This window comes from Megalops cyprinoides, chromosome 21, assembly GCF_013368585.1.
Source record: "Megalops cyprinoides isolate fMegCyp1 chromosome 21, fMegCyp1.pri, whole genome shotgun sequence".
Classification (NCBI taxonomy): domain Eukaryota; kingdom Metazoa; phylum Chordata; class Actinopteri; order Elopiformes; family Megalopidae; genus Megalops; species Megalops cyprinoides.
This window is the reverse complement of record NC_050603.1, coordinates 7089153-7109888: the sequence shown is the minus strand read 5'-3', so window position 1 is coordinate 7109888 and position 20736 is coordinate 7089153. Positions and strand designations below refer to the sequence as shown.

Below are 20736 nucleotides of genomic sequence, written 5' to 3'. Positions count from 1 at the left end.
ATCTGGCTGTTGAGGCTGGTTTTAATCTCTTTAATTCAAATGAGACTGTGCTTTTACAATATCTGGCTGTTGAGGCTGGTTTTAATCTCTTGACTTTCACACACAACTGTGTAATCTCTTGGTGCCTATGGATTTGAATTTGAATCTGCTCATAGTGATTTATTTGTGTTGTAGTCCAGGTGAAATGCTTGAAGCCTAATAAATTACCCCGGTTGAAAATTATACTGTCCATATCAGTATTGCATCATGACTGTAGCCACAGTTATTTACCTGCACCAAACCTCTCACAAGTGAGAAAATGTCAGAGAACCATTGAACTAGAATTAGCTCCTGTTTACTGCATCAGACTGGGACTGCTGACATTATGTGCTTCAGAGCATACACACACCAGTTAAAAGTCAGAGGGAACTGAGACCAGCTGCACGCTACAAAATAAAAGAGTGGGTGACTGTAAATTAAACAATCAGTGCCAGTTGAACCGTTTTATTAGACATTCCTTGATTACAAACACCCAGAGGATACTTGCCGTTATGATTGTTATATCATAATTATTCAGATCAGTGATTTAGCCATTAGAATTATGATCGTTATGCCATTAATAAACTGCAACCAAAGTGATACTGTAACACAAAAAAAATCATAAAATAATAAAAACAATAAAAAAACTCAAGTCTTAAAACTGAAAACCACTAAAAATCCCCTAATAGAGGAAAATACAATATTTATAATATTAATAACATCATACTCCAAAACAAAAAAAAAGGAAATATAAATTCAGTTCTGTTGCCAGCAGATTGCTTGAGAAAAATGCACTTGAATTTCCCATTATTAACCAGCAGGTGGCAGCAAGTGGAGGAAAGTGAATAAGTAGGCTATGTATTTGTGTCCAGTCTGCAGTATGAGATAAGGGTTAACAGCTTTCTAGCCACTTCACTCTTTACAGGCAATCAAATAAAATAATCCACCAAACCTTACATTCTCTATGCCTTCTTCCAAAGCTCTGTGTGGTAAGGTTAAAAAAAAAAAAAAAAAAGAACGAAAACAAAACTAATTTTTAAACTATGTCCACCAGGGAAAAAGAAGAGCAACTATTATTGGCTTCCTCCTGTATTCTCCTCTGAGAGGAGTGAGCTTTGGCTGGGAGGGTGTTAGCACACTTCTCGTTCCCCCCCCCCTCCCCCCGCTTCTCTCAGGATTGGCTGAAGGCACTGTGTCAAAGAGTGGGTCTGTGTCCATTTCTGCTTTCCTCCCCTCCCCCCCCTCCTTTGACTCCTGTTTTCCGGTTTCTCTCTCCCGCTCTATAGCAGAGTGCAGCGCTTCTTGGGCTTGGTCTCGGGGGGCTCCAGGGCGGCCAGGATGGCCTCGTCAAACACGTTCTTCAGTCCTCGCTGTGGCAGAGAGAGAGAGAGAGAGAGAAAGAGAGAGAGAGAGAGAGAGAGAGAGGGACGGGGTTAGCATGCTACTGTTAGCACACGCTACAGTCCGTACGCACCCAGCGAGCCTTGTGTTCTACACACACGCTTCCAAAAAAATAAATAAATAAAAAAATAGAGACATGTGTGGGCCTGATTCAACACGACACAACAGTGTGTCAGGTATTAGTCACACGCCGTAGTGTCAAGTTAATGATCGATTAATTCCCCAGGCAAGGTGCCTGTTACTGCAGGTACATGTATGGGTCAAGACTCTGCAGGACTGAAAATGGCAGCATAGTTCCGCCACTGCATAACCACAAGCTGTTGGAGGTGACATTATAAGCATTTACAATCCCACTGAATAACACATTAGTGCCTTGATTGGACTCAATGCAGCGTATTTTTTCATCAGCACGTGCAATCACCTGTTCCATGTAGGTCAGTTTTGCAATGGCCATTCTACAAAGCGTGAGCTGACACAGAGTAACCACACATTGACTTTCCAGTTCCTTAATTATCTTACTTAAATTACTCAACAAACAAGAAGATGTCAAAACTGTACACTTGTAAGTAACAGCATACTCTGAGTAGCTGTCCATGTGCTGTGGTTAACAGGAACTAGACTAAAATACAAAGTTATTAACCACTGTGATATGTGCTGTTCAAATGTTGCTAGCATTCTGTGCTGAACAGACAGTTACTTGTGTTGACAACTGCCATTGCTCTCCCACACACATTTTCAAGAGAACTACACTACTCTGAGACTGATAAAAAAAGGATTCAGATTGGGCTGAGTAGAATGGTTAACTGCTGGACTAAAAAATTATATTATCTTATATTTAAAGTATCACAATCATGCAAAAAAAAAAATACAAATAATTGATAATGTCTCAATCCTGGATAAATGACAGTAAATACTGACAACATCCTTGAAAAACAGAGGATATAACTGTTGGAAATGGGTCACAGACACATCATGCGGCACACTTTTTTTCTTTTGTTTCTTTGATTTGGCATCCACTGCTGATGCAAGCATGCAGCTAGAGAAAGCCTCCCTTTCCTGGTAGGTATAAAAGGTGAACTGCTGACTGGGAGGGAAAGAGGAAAGCAAAAAAAAATATACAAATTCATGGTGGAAAACTGTGAGTTTGATGAAGACCTTGGTGACTTTTTTTGATGCTGTTTGGCTGGGGACAGCAGCAGTCAGGATTTGTCTGGCTCACCGCAATTTCGGTCGTTTGCTAACTCTGTGAGTAGGCAGTGTTTGTTGGGGGCCAACTGTAAACGACTGTAATGCTAGATTGTTTTGATATGCGGTTTGTTTCGCTGGTACTCGTAAGACTGCATTTTTGGAGTTACCTGTTCTCCGTCAGTGCCCTGAAGCCGGGAGCTGGACTACTGCCTCTGTGCCATCATTGTTAAATATAACTAAACTACACGTCAAACCCACTGATGTGGCCCTGGTGGCTATTGGAGCCCAGAAGACCAGGCTCCTGAGGGAGAATCTCAAGAGTTGGTGTGTTCACCTAGGCTCTCTGGTTTTGGGAGGTCGGCCTTGTGCCAGTGTCGGGTTTGTTTTTTTTTTTTTTTTTTTTTGCAACAAATACCGCTGTACAAAAAGGCCATAGAAAGAGTATGTTGGAAAACTGCTGACTGCAAGTTAGCTATCTATTTTCAGTGATGTTTCTGTCATTAGTGAAATTTTGCTTGTTTTATTTTTAATAACGCTGAACTTATCAACTCACCCTTTCAGCATTCTCACACAACACACAATTAGGTTTTGCTAGCACTTCCCTTTTACAACCATTTCTTATTTGCTTTTGAGCCAGGGCAGCTAGGGCCTATCATAATTTAGATTTTCTGTAGTGTCAATGCCAATTCAGCAGCCCCATTTAAACAAAAAAAGCAACAATAGCCTTTGCAAAGTTGCTGGCACCACATGCTATGGGTGTGTGTGTGTGTGTGTGTGTGTGTGTGTGTGTGTGTGTGTGTGTGTGTGTGTGGGGGGGGGGGGGGGCATCTGGCAGCTATTCCCAGCAAGATGGCAGCCTTTAAATTCAAAGAGTATTACTGTCTTCCCTGATCAGAATGTGGTGTCACTTGCAAAAAAAAAATATCAAAACGATTTGATCCGTTACGTAACGTTACATTCATTTAGCAGACGCTTTTATCCAGAGGTGTATCCGTTCAAGAGCGACAGCGACAGACCAGGCAAACAACACTCCCAGACCAGTGACCGTGAGCACAACACTATTCCAGCCCTACCACAACTTCACCTGTGCTAACCTGAAACTAGACACCATATTAATCTGGAACCGTGCCACCAAATTAGCGGCTCCTCCCCCTCATTCAGCCACAGACTCCCGTAAGTGAGATGCCCCCTCAGGGGAAACTCCCAATTTGGCGGGTAGAGCATCCGGTGACGTGGCTTTCACTTTCCCTTTTCCAGGAAAACAGTCAGAGCATTTTTTACCCCTCCCGCCCCACACACACACACACACACACACACACACACACACACACACACACACACACACACACACACACACACACACACTCTCACACATACAGAAACACACACACACACACTCCTCCCCCACCCTGGTGCTCAGAGTCTGATTGTCTAAGACTTGTCAGTTTTATCACTTCCTCAAGTTTTGTCATCTCGACTCAGGCGAACGGCAAAGAGCAGGAAGTGTCGCTCTTCGTGTCAGCTCTTGAATTGACTCCTCATCATATGTGTCATCAGAACAGGCCAGGACTGATACCTAAATATTTTGACTTACTCGTATCCATGAACACAGCAGAGCTCTTTGCTCACGTTCTTGTTAGAACAAGCATGTGGATTTACAGCCATTCACTGTTTCTGATACATAACAAACATCGACAGGTCTCTATATAACAATATAATAACATTAATATAATATTAACGTAACTACCTATCATCAATCAATAGATAGATACAGAAATATACTCATACAAAGAAGCTGAGATACATAAATATAGACCTATAGACATAGGCATGTCAAAGCAAATACCAATGATATGAAAATACTATTGAGTGATCACCTCAGTTACCATTATTCCTAACATTACCATGACTGGTCATGCCCTATCATGTTTGGAATGCATGCACATAGAGCATAGTTGTGTTTTTCCCTCTGAAGTTACCTGTGTCACTGAGAAAGCCAAACCCTTGGCCCATTTTCCCGTATCTAACCAGTTTCTTTATAAGGTTGTGCATACTGTGGTTGGCCCTATTAATATGACTGACAGCACTGTGTAATGATACGTACTCAGGTCTACTGTAGCTTGAGAGGTTTCTGTGTCACTGAGGGAAATGAATTGAAGGAAGTCCAATGGGGTGTGTTTTAGTTGTCATTACTGGCCATTTTCAAAGATATTTGGAAAACAAAAACCAAACACTAACGTTATCAGACAGAGCTTATTAAATGCAGGCTCAAAGTATTTTAAGGACCTGTTTGTAAAACCATGACTAAAGTGTTCCCATTACATGCTTTCATTGTATTTCCCTGGATCAAAGCAAGATACTCTAACAATACACAATAATCACAGCACAGTAAAATTCCCCAGTGATGTTTTAAAAATTTCATAGTAATTTCCAGTAAATGCCACATCTTTCATGAATGGCAAATGGCCTCAGGTCACTCAATGTAGTTCACATTCTTGCCAGGTATTAGTGTAAGGCTAATTAGGGCTTGTAAGAGTGCGTCACATACCTGCGTTAGGGCGGAGCACTCCACATACTTGACGGCACGCAGGTCCCGGGCCAGCTTGTCGCCGCTCTCAGAAGACAGGGGGCGCTGTTTGTTTTTGGCCAGTTTCTCCACGGTGTTGCTGTCATCCCGCAGGTCAACTTGAGTTCCCACCAGCAGGAAAGGCGTGCGGGGACAGTGGTGAGAGATCTCAGGTACCCACTGAGGAAGGGGGACAGAGAGGGCAGCAGCAAGAGACAAAGAAGGAAGGGGGGAGAGAAGATAGGAGGGGGGGGGGGGGGGGGGGAAGATGGAAACAGGGAGAGGGAAGGGGAAGCACCAAGAGACAAAGAGGGAAGAAGGGAGAGAGAAAAAGAGGAAATGAGGGAGAGAGGGAAGGATGGAGGGAGGAAGGAGGGAGGGTAAGAGGGATGGAAAGAAGTATGAGAGAGGGGGAAGGAGGAAAAGGAGAAAAGGGATCGAAGGGGAGAGACGGAGGGGCAGACAAGAGAGAACCAAAAAAGAAGAGGCAGAGAGAAGACAGAAAGACAGTGAGATAGAAATTAGGGGAGACACAAAAGAGATAAACCAAGAGAGAGGTGGAGGGTGGGAGGAAGAGACAGAATAAGAGAAAGAGGGAAGAGGTTAGATAGTGCACCTACTGAGCCAGTGAGAATTATGTAAGGTATATCATCAGAGACTAAAACACATTAACCCGAGAGTGTACTACATATACAATGCCTGAGAAACTGAAAACAGTGACTGTACAACAGTCCACTGACCCTCAGTGAGTAGAGGTCACCAACATACCAGACCATAGAGACAACACAACAAACTGTGTGTACAGACAAACAGAGGAGTTCAGACAGAGAGGGGAAAGAAAACACAAACTCATATGCATAAACCACTGAGATGAATGGAGAGGTCCAGACCGACCTTCTCTTTGACGTTCTCGAAAGAGGACGGGGACACGACGGAGAAGCAGACCAGGAAGACGTCGGTCTGGGGGTAGCTGAGTGGTCGCAGCCTGTCGTAGTCCTCCTGACCTGGGGGCGGACAGGAAAAGGGTCACGGCGATGGACAGCGTGCTGACAGGCTGGGTGCCAGAATGCACTGACAGCTCTGCGGGGGGTGGGGGGGGGGGGGGGTAGGTGGGCGAGATGGACAGAAAGGTCGATCCCGGCACAGTGTGGGGGGAGGTGCACCTTACCTGCAGTGTCGAACAGCCCCAGCGTGTACGGCTCCCCGCCAATCATTACAGTCACTGCATAGTTATCGAACACCTGAGGGAGGGACAGAGGGGTGTGAGCAATGAAAATCACACCCATACACTGACACCACTTCAACTCCACTCATTTCCAAGCCATTTGGTACCTCCCTGTGTCTCAGATACTGTGTTATTCCAATAATTAGTGTCAGGCAGTAGCTGACTAAAAAAACGCCACAGCTGACTGCTTTCTGCAGTGGTGAGCCATCTTCCAGCTTCTCTGCATGGACAAAGGCAAGTTGCTCAGAAGAATAAGGCTGAGCAGCAAAGCTGCTAGTTAGCCTTTGCTTTCATTGCTGGAAGCTTGAATACCGGTGCATGTTGGCTGTCATCTCGAAAGGCAGCTGTGTTTTACAGGTTGGGGACTACTTCTTTGGCAGTACAAACAAGCTGTGTTCCTGTGCTCATGGCAAAGCGGTGTACTGTGATTGGTTAACAGTGGGTTCCTGTGTCTCCGCAACTCCCATCTCATGTAAAACATCTACTGAAAAATGTCTCTTCGGCACCCACTAATTCCTCGCGTTGTGAAACACACACTGCACCCTACTCTTTCCTTTGTGCCTTCTTTCTCCATCAGAACCTGATCCAGGATCGGTTTACCTGGCATTAATCCTGGCCGCCACCATTTTGTGTAAAATCTGGATAACGTTCTAGGATAACTCGTTAGGGGGAACGTCTGTGCTCCTTACCGTGGGCACATATTCAGAGGGGAACTTGTTAGTTGTGTAGGAGATCAGCAGACAGGTCTTCCCCACGGCGCCATCGCCCACCACAACACACTTTATTGTCTGCATCTAAAACGACAGGCAGACAGAGACAGAGAGTTTGATGCATGACCACTTACACACAGCATGAGTGTTGTGTCCATGTGTAGAATTAGTAAAGAATTCAATGTATGTTTATGACTGAAAACAGAATGGGGGCAATCAGAAACATCCAAACAAGAGCAGCAGTGTGATGCAGTGGCCATAGCACAGGGCCCGTTCCAGGCAAGATGAACAGTGCACTTGCTGGTAACCTAAATAGACCCAGTGTTAATCCAGTTGTTTAAACCTTGCTCATAAATATTTTGTCCTTTTCACACGAAACAGCCAGTTCCGTGGGTTCAATTCACTGTGAAAACATATCAGCTCCATGCAGCACAAATTAATATACCTTACATGTAGATAAGCGCATAGGAAAATGAATGTAACGGAAAAAGCTAATCTAAAACCACAGTTAGACTTCAGACCTGTAACTAGTGACATTTAGGTCGTACACAACAAACGAACTAGACTACCGACACCAAAACGTTAAAATGTATATCCACACATACACAGCTACACACTGAAACACATGATTTTAGAGCGACCATTTCGGGTAAGCAGGAAAAGGAATTCTCTTTAAGACACTAATGGTAATTTCAAACTGTGCGTTATGATCAAAAAAGGTAGATGACACCGTACCTATTCACTTCCGCATACAAAGCAAGAGACTAGCCTTGTCTATAATCGTATAAGATCGCTACCTACTTCCTCAAGGACCTTTCGCTGAAAACACACATTAAAAACTGTTGACGGGCAGAGCCCCTATGTTTTAACAATACGTGTCTTTAAATCTAAAACAGCAGAGATCACCCACTTGCTTCCTAGCCAACGTTAGTGAAGTTTGCTAGCTAACTTTAAACCAAGCGAGTAAACTGGCAAGCTCTTTTCATCTGAACAAAATCATCAATAAAGCCGTGTCATTACCGTCGTACATATGTACATCAACGAAACGTCTAAATGAGCTAATTCTGAAACTTATGAAAAGTTACCGCAATCTGGGCTGATCAGTTAACTTGTAGATCATGCTCGCCGGATAAACGCAAGCCGGCTAGCCAGCTAGCTCCCCACTTAGCTAGCTAGCTACCAAGCTACAAATACCTCCGTACGGAAAAAGGCTGTAGAAAAAGGATCGTGGAACACCCTTGACAGCAAGTTAGCTAGCAAACTATTTTCAGTGATGTCGCTGTCTATAGTGGAATTTCGCTTGCTTTAATTTTAATAACGCTGAAGTTAACATCGACTCACCCTCTCGGTCCGACAAGGCGTTGGTACATCCGGGTTAGTCAGCGCGAGCCGCACCGTCTCGAGGTAACCTCTCGAAGGGGCGTGGCAGTTCGGAAACCCAACCCCCCAATAAATTAGTCTCTGAGGTAAAGATTGGATTTGACCTGGCAAACCCTATTAATGTAGAACCAATATTGGGTGTTTCAGACTAGTTCTGAGCGACAGCAAGCAAAGCCTGTATGTTAGAGCGATTGGCAGATGAACCCTTTTGGTTACCAATGACCACAGATTAATTTAGCCCATGTGTCTCTTTGTAAATTGGACAGATTCTAGACCATTTGCACAGTCAAAATCCAAACTAAGTTTGTCAGTCACATTACGCTCCCTGAAAGGTGTCAAAACAAACCCTCCCCTTAGAGAGGAAAACTGAGTGGTTGAAGAAAGTCAGAACCCTGGTTGGCATCCACCACAAGCCCGAATATATTTTGCTTTCTGAAAGAGAGCAAAGAAAAGGCCAGATCACATTGCTTCAGCATTTCATGAATGTTATGTCTGTGTGGAGAATTACAAAAGAATGAAATGCATCTAAATGGCTGAAAATTGAACCGAAGCAATCAGAGCATTCAAACAGGGGCAGCAGTGTGATGCTGTCGTAACCACCAGGACCCGTAACCACGAAGTCTGTAACCAAATCATCAACCTGATTTGGAACTCATTTTTTCCCTGCAAGCAATTGCAGCATGCAGGAACGTTAATAGGTAACTATTTGGCTAGGCCGCTGTTAAAAACAGCAACGCTAAAAACTAACACAAGGCAACCATTTTGAGAAGTAATAAACCACAAAAATGATGAAATGAACCAAAATCCATAAACTGAGAGGCCGAGTAAACTGAAAATGTTTTTTTTTTTTTTTTTTTTTTTTGCAAAGAGAGTGTACATAATTTACCGCAGTACAGTACGATGTTGTGACAGTCCGATGCTAGAAGGTGGAAGTCCATTCGTTTAACAGCGCAGCCAAATTTCAGACGCACGTCAGCTGTCAAAGCGTTACTTTCCTGGCCACCCACTGACCACTAGCCTAAGTAGGAGTAGAGAGAAAACAGGAGTTGAGAAAACAGAAGTTTCGCTTTGTGACCATTCTCAAAACCATTTCTGATTCTGTTAGTGCTAAGTACACAACACACTCGATAAAACGGCTTTCGTTGGGTTAATTATTTTAGGCCTATTGCAACCAACACAGGGCATACGTCTAAAGAAAAAAGTTATTAGTAAAGTATAAAGTTATTAGTTTGCATTAGGCAAAATGCATTGTTTGTAACAGAAATTACAATCGTACCCATGCTAGCTACATTTTTACATTTTGGATGTGTTAGATATTTGCCTTTTCACATTACATTACATTCATTTTGCAGACGCCAGAGCCACTCCCAGCTTTTCCACCCCAATTGAGTATGCACACGACAGAAATTCTGTGTAATTCATGTACTGTATGGCTCTACACAATAAAACCTCTGTAAACTTTTTGCAGCAACTATTTGTAAACGTCATTTACATTGTCATTCACTGAGAGGTCAGCTGCAGACGCGCAGCAAACGCGCTGCACTGGTACCGTAATCCATGTAAAAAACGCTCCACATGCTTTTGCTACCCCGTTCCGCAACAGGCTCGGGCGCAGGCCAGTTTCGCAGATTTATTTGACGCCATTTCCGGTGTGTCCTCAACTAACATAGATCGTACGCATTGTTCGGTTTTCGTCTGGCTGCAAATTTTTCGATTTTTTTTCCGCAGCTGGGCTTTAATAAGATGCGTTTGAAAACACCGTTTATAATAACGAGACCTGGGTATTGCGTAATTGATCGAACGGATCGGAGCGGGTGTCCCTGAACAACAACAATCAGAAAGTCGAGTCGTGTCCTCTGGCTTCCATTGTCAGTTTTTTTATGGCTTTCATTTTCTACTAAAAGAGTAGCGCGATTAACCTTTGCTTTGGCCCAGGAAACCTAGCTAGCTAAATCAATGTAGACAGCTAACCTGCATGTGTGTTAACAATCCATGTAATCAACGTTAGCAACAACGGCGCTCACCAGCTAGCAGTTGCTGGTTGATTTTCGGGAGTAAATACGAGAAATTTCTCTGCTGGTATGCACGGTTTTGCATGTTGTCGGACGCGTATTATGTGGTTAGTTAACGCTGCCGTCAAATGTATGTGCGGTGTGTCGTAAATTCAAACAACATTTCACTTTCGAGCTGCTCTTTTTCGATAGCGCTACCTAACGTTAGCTAACTAGTGTTTTGTTTGCGTGTGGTCTGTTGTATAGCCATCGCTAGCTATCATCACTGACATTACTAAATGGTCGGTCGCCAATTTACGCGATAGCTAGCTAGTGGTTTAACTTATAGCACCTGTTTTGAATTCCCAACTGAAGAAAGGAAACCACTTCTTAAACAAAGATGTTTCGATACTTAAGTGACGTGGACGAGAGCCCGTTCATGATGTAAGTAACGTTAGCTACTTCGCTGGCTAACAAACGCACAACTAGCTAACAGTCCTGTGCTCTGGCCGACCTTTTTCATGTTACAAATGCAACAGCATAGGAAATGGAAGGCCGAGTGGATGTGAGACGGTGATTAGGGGTTGGAGATGACCGGTAAAGCGTGAAATTGAGTTTTAAAACTCTGGGGCCTAACGCCTCGATTGGAGGAAGTTGTGGTACCGAGAGTCAGGCATCGTAGGAAGTGCATGGGTATAAACACAAGATTTAATGGCTTCGTTGTCTGTATTATCACTGCAAATTGTTGAACGCTACAACAAACAGGAAGCGAAGTGATCTTGAAATTATGAAAAGGTGTCCAGGTTTGACCGTTGTCATTCCCTTACTGTAACAATCTCTCACTTCAGACTCTGACACTGTAACGTCTTCTCTTATGAGTAATACCAGCCTAAACATTGTTCACTGAAGTGCACGCTTCTGTAATGAGTAACTGCGTTGGACGGTAACAGCGTGTGCACCTGTGACTTTGCAGGGATCCATTCTCGGCTCACAGGCAGCAGATGAGGAGTCTCTTTGGGTCGTTTGGCTTCGAACCGTTTCCCTTTGCCCCCCAGTTACAGCCTCCAAGGAACCCCCACCTCCAGGTGATTGGCCATCCCACAGTCCATGTGTATGACATTGTGCCACCAGCTGTCTTATCCTTGTGACTGGCAATTAGGTCTTACATTGTGTGTGTGTTTGACTGTAATAGTATTACTCGCATTGCTTACTCTTGCATGTGAGATGGCTGTAAGTCTGCATGCTTTCTCTTATTAATGAGTGGTTGCTATCTTTCTTTAATTGACTTAGGGAACAACAGTAATTCTCTGTCCTTTTCTTTTTCTCCTCTAGGCGGGTGCTTTATCCCCATTTGGAATGATGGGAATGGTAAGTCTGTTCCCCTGTTTTTGTTATTGTGGTCATTGTTTTCAGTCAGCTTGGGCTGGTATTTAAATTTTTAACAAAGTGTAACTCAGAAATAACCACGGTTTGGCTTCTGGGAGCATAGCAGCGTTCCTCTTTAGTGGGGATGCTTGGGAAATTGATATCCACAAATGTGCTGAGTGACAGCTTCATGTTCTTCCAGGCATTTGAGGCAATTTTACAACAGTTCTCGTTTTTCAAAATGTGTATAACATAAACTGGCAGTTTGCTATGAATATCCTTAGGTTTACTGGCACATCGGTGGCATTTGGTTTCACTGCCCTTAGGCCCAAGCCTAGTTTATGGCGTAGATACTATTTTTTAACCTATAATTGGTTGCTATTATTACATCATTGCGCCATTTTGAAATTCTAAAAAAGGTTCCACTTCTCTCTCTTCCAGGGAGGAGGCTTCATGGACATGTTTGGGATGATGGGAGGAATGATGGAGAATATGGTGTGTGTGACCTCCCATCCGCCCACACACACGCACACACAAATGCACACACACACACGCAATCTGTCAGAATCTGTGCTGACGGCTGTGTTAGTCCCTTGTTCTCACCTCTTCCTCCCCCCTGCCCCAGGAGCGAATGTCTGGCTCTCCTGGCTGTCAGACCTTCTCTTCTTCCACGGTCATCTCCTACTCCTCGTCAGGGTCCGGCACCCCTAGGGTCTACCAGCAGACCAGCGAGATGAGGACTGCGCCTGGAGGGGTGAGGAGAATGGGGACTCGAGGGACCCCCCCCCAAAAGCAAGAGGGAACGATGCCAGTCACAGGGTTTTATTTTCAGCACATTGATTATGGCATCTGGGGATAAGGCAGACAAGCCTTCAGGGCTGATAGGAGCATCTTGGTGTGCAAAATGGCGGAATGGATATTCTAGTGTTGATGTTTCTAATTTTACTAGAGGGACTTGCTGTTTACCAGCAGTGAGGGGGACTTTGAAAGGAGGGCCTGCATTGTGCTGAAGTTGCCATTTCAATTGCAGTTGCAATTGCTTGGACAGAATTAAAGGTGTTCTGCCTCCACTTCATTAGTCTTGGATTCCCCAGGGTAGACCCTCCCAAGAACTCTCCTGGGGTCTCAGTGTCCATGCTGGCTTTTGTTCCAACATATCCCAGCATTAATTATGGTAACTGGCAATATGCGTTTTAGAGCTTTCTGGATTTTGTCATTAAACTGACGAACAGATTGCAGGTTTGGCCCATTAGCCTTTGTCTCTGAACTGTTTTGGCTCTGTTACTTTCTCTGTTCTGATTCTATTCTGACATAATATGGCCTCAGAGCACAGAGCACTGTAAATGGCTAATTCAGTCTTTACAGCTCATTAAGTCTGGGGAACAGCAGTTTTGCTTGGAAGTAAGGCAGCATACAGACAAAGGCCAGAGGACAGAGGTTGCATAATGTGGCAGTGCACATAAAACAGTTTAAATTGTTCAGAATTAAAGATCTGACTCATCTCAGTGATGGATATTGGGGACGGAAAAGCATCTCTTTCCTAAAAATCTAATGTCAATGGAGTTGTCATCAATAGTCATTTACTTTAGAGCTGTAATCAGGCTGGTTTGATGGACCATAAAGCTGACAGCTTTGCACAATATTTGACTAGTTTTCAGCTCTATTTGCTAATTTCATGAGATCTTAAACAAGAAAGGAAATTTGTGCCTTTTGATTTATGCCAAGCAATGTATGCCAATTTGCATATTATACATATTAAGTTATCAGTATTGGAAAACCAATTTTTTCCACTATTCATAACATTGACAATATTGGATAATACTGTCTAGAACACAATTTTAACATAAAACACTTTTTGTTAGGTGTGCAGAATCCATGAGAGGTTAGATAAAGAGATACAATATACCAGTTTACCTTGGAGTTAGCAGATGCTTGCGGAAGAGGAGAACAGAATGTCACTTAATGAAAGTGCATTAGTGTGGATACAGAACACAACAGTTGTGTCTGATCATGTCAGTCCGTAACACTGTGCTGTAGTGGGTAATGCTATCGTAATTACTTGTTACAAGTATTAGTATGCGCTACAACAAGTTGAATGCAGCGTACCCTAGAGTAATACAAAGAATACACTAGTAAGGGAAAGGTGTGAGCTATGCTTGGGTGGGGGAGCCGAGATACAGTCTGAAGAGGTGGGTCTACTGGGTGGAAGATGGCCATTGACTCGGCTGTCCCGGCCACCGCGGGAAGCTCACTCTACCAAACGGGGGCCTGAAGAGAGAGAGGGCACAGCTGTGATCAGAATCAGAATCAGTCTTTATTGGCCAAGTATGGTTTTACACATACAAGGAATTTGACTCCGGTTCCAGTGTCTTGTGTAGTGTGTTCACACAATGATTTACAAGGTGTCAGCAACAGTGTGATGCTTGACTACATAGGGAAACATGAAATTTAGAGTCTGAAGTGACTGGTCAGTCAAGCTGCTGTGAAAGTGAATGTACCTAATCAATATGGAGAGAACGAGGAGACAGCTAAGTGATTGGTACACTGTGAGGAGAGACACTTTCAGCAGAGACTAAGTTGGAAATTTAGAAGATGTTCCCACTATGCGATGCTAGTCATTAACACAAACTAGGCCAATAAAATCATGACAAAAAGTTAAGGAAGGATTGGATTGGATTAAACAGACATTTAAATTGAAATTGTATAATGGAATTTGAATGGTGCAAAATATAATTAATCTGTTACCATGGGTACACCAGTGAAGTGTATTGTTCATTTTGTGTGCATCACTAACAGTATATCCTTAGTTTATCCTTAGGCTGTAGCGCACTCAGATTGCATCTCCCTCTTTCTCTCTCTGCCTTGCGGCTGCACCTTGTCCCCCCCCCCGTCCCCGTCCAGATAAGGGAGACGCGCCAGGCCATGCGGGACAGCGAGAGCGGGGTGGAGCGCCTGGCCATTGGCCACCACATCCGGGACCGGGGCCACGTGATGGAGAGGTCCCGCAACCACAAAACGGGAGACCGGGAGGAGAGGCAGGAGTTCATCAACCTGGAAGAGAGTGAGAGCACCAGCCAGCTCTTTCCATCTCATTCCCCAGGCATACTGCACACAGACTCTGCCTGCCAGTTTCTAGCCCAGCTCGTTTGCACAGTATTTTACGATCCTTCCAGGGGTGTCTTTATCAATCTTTATTGTGCTGGAACAGAAGGAAGAAGTTGGGAGGGGGGAGGAGAGAGAGTGCTGCAGTTAAAGGAGAGATGGTTCATGTTACATTTACATTACATTACATTACCTGCATTTAGCAGACGCTCTTATCCAGAGCAACTTCCAGCATAAGAGAACAGCACTGTATCCATGCAAGTTGAATCAGCAACAGTGTCAGACCAGGCTAACAGCACTCCTAGACCAGTATGTGTGGGCATAACACTTTATTCAAGCCCTGCCATGAGTTAACTTGTGCAACCTGACTAGGCAAGGGAAGGCAAGTAAACTACCATACATCTCAGTCACTCGATCACAGAATCCAAAAGACATTGTGATTCTACATATAAACAGCATGTAATACAAGTAATCAGTCGCAATCACCCCCCCCCCAACAGGTGAGGCTGCAGCCTTCGATGACGAATGGAGGAGGGAGACTGGAAGATACCCCCCTCCAAACGCTCGGGGCCTGGACTACGGCCGAGAGAGGCGGGCGGCAGGGGGTGGGCAGCAGCTGGCTCTCCCTGGCCCCTCCGGTTCATCGTCCCCCCCCGCCCCTCGCCACGACTCCCCCCGGCACCGCCCACCCCCCTCTCGCCCCCGCTACGATTGGTGAGCGAGAGGTGAGCGCAGAAAAATGGCTGAGGAACTAATGGATTTAAAAAAAAAACAAAAAAAAAAACAGAGTACAACAACAGCACAGTAACATCATTACTATTGCTCTGTATGGAGAGATGGCCTCAGTTGCAGCAAATATCCAGAGGTGAATTACAGTAGAATATCTGCAACGTAATTTATGTTCACTTGCTAAATACATTGCTGTAAAACCAAGCACCGCAGTGTGGTGCTGGCAGCGCCCACGTTAAGACGATACGAACAGAAACGGCTTCTTATAAGAGACTAAGCTGGATTTTGTGGCTGACAGAACTACAGATCCCAGAATTCATCTGTCTCAGTTGCATAACTCATTTACAGAGGCTGTGTGTGTGTGTGTGTTCGAAATACAGAAGGGGAGAAAAGGGTGTGAGAATTCTTTCAATTTTATAGTTTTTTTAAAATTTTTTTTTTTATTAATCTTATTAATATGATCCCCTTTAACTTCCAAAGCCTTGTTCGATTTTGCAGAGTGACTTTAAACATAAAAATTGTAGGGTGAAGTTGTGATTAGTTTTTGGAGTGGCGTTTACCTAGTGATAGACTTTTGCAGTGGGTGGTGTTAGTTACTGAGGATGTTAACAAATAAATAAACGTAATAGTCTCCTTTCTCTAGCTGTATTTTAAATCGATCTTTCCCTCAGAAATGTTGAAAAGTGTGGTGCCGTGAGGCAGTTAGTGCTTTATGTTGTAGGATCTTTCTGCCAGCCATGCTTGGTATTGTACTAGGGCACCTGCTTGCACCATATCAGTTTCCATTATTGCCATTTTGGCACTGGTCTGGTTTTCACTGCAGTGGAGATTAAAATCCAGGTTTACCTGTACTGAGTGTGGCCACCCCCCAGAGCAAGTTTCCAGTGCTCTTCAGTATAACCGTGCTGCTGAAAGCTGTAAACCCCCTGCCGGATGTCCTTGTAGCATTCTGTCCAGAGCTTTCTCTGCACAGCCACACCCGGCTGCTGCAAACCTACTTGTTCAGCCATTGCCGGCAAATGTTTTGATCCCCTCATTTTTTGGACTGCAGATCCAGCATTGCGTCAGTGAGGTAGGGCTTACTTTAATCAAGATGTTTGAGGGTTTTAAGCCAAGTAGCTAATTTTTGAAAGGTTTTTTTTTTATCATTTAATGAAGGAAGTAGATTTTTAGTATTTTGCCCAGTTTGCATTTGAAGCATTCAATAGCCTTGTTTTGCACAGACTGTTCAGTAGTTCTGGTTAATTGTCACTAAGAAAAATCAAGTGCACATACATTACTTTTAGTTTTTGTCACAGAATAACTCCTGTCTGAATTCAGTATTTATTCAGATTTGTAAGAAATAGAATGGGTACAAAGTGTTTTGGTCCATAACAGCCAACAAATGTGGAATTGCATGAACAGGAGGCGAGTAGCACGCAGAAGAAAAGGCAAGCTCTCCGCCTCCTGACCGTCAGTGCTGCTTGTCTGTGGTGTTTCTCGGTGGCCATACTGATGCTCCATGTTGTGAACCTGTTGTAAGGAACGTGTGCGAGATCCACTGCACCCGTGGAAAAAAAGCAGGCGGTCATTTTGAGTGAGCGTGGCCTGGCTCGGCCTTTGCTCTGCAGTTTAAGATGGCCGTTCTCTCACTGACACCGTATTCACAAATTCCCGCATGGAACCAAGTCACACACTTCAGGGTATTTGCTGCAATTGAGCCATAGCTCACATTCACTTAATATACTTCTGATTTGATGGAGCCCTCTCATTTAATCCTTATAAATATGTATACCCTGTACTGAAGACTTATTGTTTTCCTCTTCCACAAAATTCTCTTCTGGTTGAATATGAACGCTTGATAATGTGGGATGCCCTGCCCAATGTTTTTTCTGAGAATGTGTAACAATTAAATGTTCCCTGTGTTTAAACTCATAATGTTAGTTCCTAGTCAGTTAACTCCAGGTCTGTCATTGGTTATTTTTTTGCCTCACAGCGTAGGGGTTTTCAAAGGAAACTAAGGTTGATGCTGTGAAAGTGTAATAATGAGGGACAGATTGACAGGTTAAGTGATCATTGAAAATTCCTCCTATAATGGGACTCTTTCTATATTAAATGTATACATCATACACTGTACGACACCACAAAACACAGTGTACAAAATACCTCAGTACTTTCAGTGAAGACCTTATGCAACATCACACACATGGACACACACACACACAAACACACACACACACACTACAACATGAACCATGCTGATAAAACAGTATTGCACAATATACTGTTTAGTCCAAATATGTTGGTGTTGACACTGAAGTCTCTGCGTGGGTTGAATTGTATACTGTGGACTAATTACACCACTTAATATTCATAAATAAACATTGTTAAATAATTGCATGAGCGTGTATTGTCTGACTTAATGTAACCGTAACATTTAAAATGAGCTGTTTTGTTATAGGTGGGCCACGACACAATTTAGTAAATTGGACATTTTTAATGTTTGATTCCTATTTTTTTTCTCATTACAGTCACAAGCATTATCAGAAATTGTAAGAAACCAAATGCACAGCAAAAGTAAATTTCACAGCACTCGGTCTGATAGAAAGCCAACTGGACAACAACCAGCATGTTCAGTACAAATAAACTGAGTGGGCACCCTGCCAGACCACTTGTCTAGACCACTAGGCAGTGGAGAAAGTTGAATACCCACCAACAACACGCCTGTTGTTTTTCTGTGTAGAAAGTGTGAGTAATCACGGAAGCTTCAGCCTGTTTTCTATACACAACCAGTGGCTCAACAGGGCTCAACACCCCCTCCCCAATGCTTTAACACACTGAAGAGACGACTAACGCCTCTCATAAAGGTTGTGCCCGTTAACGTGACCTTTTGGAATGCACCCCATTGTCCAGTTGGCCGCACCTTCAAAACCGATGAATCGCTAGTTTGGAGATTAGTTTTGAGAGGCGTTCGACTGGGAGAAGCTGAGGGTTAATGACGGCTTGCAATGCTGCCAAAACGGGTATCAGCTGCATGTGCTGCACAACCATCTGAAAGCCAAAAATCTGTGCTAAATCTACCTCTTCCTTTTACCTCATGCATTCATACAACAACCCCCCCCCCCCACCATTTTTTCCTCACGTCCTCTCTTTCTCTCTTATATATATACACCCCCCCCTTATTCCTGTCTGTCATTTCTTCCTCTGTTTTCATACATTCCCTATACCTCTTCAGTCTCTGGGTGTCAAGGACGGCATGTCAGCCGTTCTCAGAGATAATCCCATTAAACTCAGCTGTTTAATTGGGGATTATCTCTCTCCCCTCTGTCTCCTCACACAATAACTTCACCGGCCTGCTGTCGTCAGACCGTATTTACGGTCTGCACTTCCTTTCAGAAACTATTACACTCAACACTTCTTTTTTATCTCTGTCTGGCAAACAGGACATGCCCAGCAAAAAAAAAAAATAGGACATGGACGTAGTGGGCAACCTTGTGTCCGAAGCCATGTGGAAATTTGCCAGTGTTTGTGTCGTGTCCCCAAGCGTGTGCTTGATGTTTTTTTTTTCTCCACAGTCCACCATGATTTAATTCGGGTCATAACCTAATGTCCAGACAGTGCCCCGACTAAGTCCAGTGACCAACGTTGCATACCCGATAGCGCAAGGGCTCTGTGCCCTTGACAAGCCGGCCATATTGGTCACTTTCCTTGTTTCACTTCCTTGTGTTTCACCGTGTTTGGCATTCAGCACGATTTATCACCTCATAGCTGGTGCACAATAACCTTTGTGCGACTAACGAGGTGATGTGGTGCTCATGCAACAATCCCTTTGGGTTGTTATTTGGGGTCATTCATCAAATCAAGTGCAAAAGAAGGTTAATCAAAATCCAAAATCTGTTCATATTCTAAAGGCGTACATGTGTAACTAAAGTGATGCTGCGTTTTCTGCTCAGTGTAAATGTACATTTTTTTATGTGCCTATAGGAATGTCACTGCTTCAACTGAATCTGAGATGCCTAGTTACAGAGAAGAAACTTTTTTTTTTTTGTCCAGGTGTTTACGTAATTTATGTAATTTTCACTAAGCCGTTGTGACAAAGTAATTTGTATGCTATCTGAAAACCGGAGCCAGAAGGGAAAACTCAGGCATAAAAACATTATGTGCTCATCTGGTTTATTATATACTGGCTTTTTATATTACATATGTCTCTGTTATATAATATATTATATAATATAATATGTAGGCCTATATCTAGAGACCCTAGAAAATTTGTGATGCTTTTAATCTCGTATATTATAGATATGCACTGGCAACCTCTATCTGAATTACTGAATTGAATTTAAAATGAATATTTCACTCACAATAAAATCACTAAATGGCTTAATTTGATTGCAACTGCTGTTCTAAACACTTCCTTAAAAACCAAAGGAGAAACTGTAACAGCTACACTGACAAGCAGTTAGCTAACCTGGCAACAGTTTCTTGCCTGGAGACACTTGTTTTCATTTTTTTTCCCCAAAACATCCTTGTGATCTCCCACATTCATATCAACTTTCGCAAGATGTCTGTTGCGCACCGTAACCGTGCTGATTGAGGGTACGCACGCCTCTGTAGCATCGCACGTGGTTTCTTTTTTTTTGACAGTTACGGCGGAAAACACACAACGCTTGAAAGAGGACAGGGGGGAGACAATGTTCTGTGCATGCTAAAGGAGTGCATGTATGCATTTTGTGCAAAACGAATCAACCTGAAGCCTCCCATCTCCTGACAGCAGCAAATTCACCATGCCTGGTGTCTCTGCACGAGTGCGCTTTCCCCTGCAGCACATTACTAAATATTCTATCTGAGGGCCTGGTCATGTTGTCACTGCAGTAGGTAATGAGTGAGAATAGTACTTCATTTCCCCTTACTCATCTTCCCTTGTCCTGTTTTTTTTTCTTCTTCTTCAAACCGAGACGGCACCCTATTATTTCCTGTCTGTCAGTGCCACTGCATCGCTCTCCCTAATTTTCCAGTCTCCTTGATGCGTTCCTCCCTCCCTCCCTCCCTCCTTATTACTTGGCTTCTTCCTGTGACTCATAC

General features: G+C 43.6%; 2 protein-coding genes across 2 annotated transcripts; one reads left to right on the top strand and one right to left on the bottom strand.

Moving 5' to 3' along the window:
- Positions 1 to 1051: 1051 nt before the first annotated feature.
- Positions 1052 to 8475, bottom strand: LOC118796448 (cell division control protein 42 homolog). Its single transcript, XM_036555312.1, has 6 exons — positions 8450 to 8475; positions 7088 to 7192; positions 6342 to 6414; positions 6068 to 6177; positions 5156 to 5353; positions 1052 to 1388 (listed from the first exon to the last, which is right to left on the bottom strand). The coding sequence occupies exons 2-6, from the start codon at positions 7190 to 7192 to the stop codon at positions 1299 to 1301; spliced, it is 576 nt and encodes a 191-aa protein (XP_036411205.1). The 5' UTR covers positions 8450 to 8475; the 3' UTR covers positions 1052 to 1298.
- A 1657-nt stretch (positions 8476 to 10132) lies between these two features.
- On the top strand, positions 10133 to 16017 carry LOC118768745 (myeloid leukemia factor 2-like). The gene is made up of 7 exons (XM_036515631.1): positions 10133 to 10923; positions 11453 to 11564; positions 11812 to 11847; positions 12286 to 12339; positions 12470 to 12598; positions 14746 to 14905; positions 15447 to 16017. Exons 1-7 carry the CDS (start codon positions 10880 to 10882, stop codon positions 15662 to 15664), a joined length of 753 nt encoding a protein of 250 aa, XP_036371524.1. The 5' UTR covers positions 10133 to 10879; the 3' UTR covers positions 15665 to 16017.
- The last annotated feature ends 4719 nt before the right edge of the window (positions 16018 to 20736 follow it).

Bases quoted from the DNA above. Each gene is read 5' to 3' on its own strand.
- LOC118796448 (XM_036555312.1), bottom strand. From the start codon at position 7,192: ATGCAGACAATAAAGTGTGTTGTGGTGGGCGATGGCGCCGTGGGGAAG. The intron at 6,415-7,087 runs GTAAGGAGCACA...TCCCTCCCTCAG, and splicing joins CCTCTGAATATGTGCCCACG to GTGTTCGATAACTATGCAGT. The intron at 5,354-6,067 runs GTCGGTCTGGAC...CCCCTTCCTCAG, and splicing joins TCGAGAACGTCAAAGAGAAG to TGGGTACCTGAGATCTCTCA.
- LOC118768745 (XM_036515631.1), top strand. From the start codon at position 10,880: ATGTTTCGATACTTAAGTGACGTGGACGAGAGCCCGTTCATGAT. The intron at 12,599-14,745 runs GTGAGGAGAATG...GTCCCCGTCCAG, and splicing joins TGAGGACTGCGCCTGGAGGG to ATAAGGGAGACGCGCCAGGC. The intron at 14,906-15,446 runs GTGAGAGCACCA...CCCCCCCAACAG, and splicing joins GTTCATCAACCTGGAAGAGA to GTGAGGCTGCAGCCTTCGAT.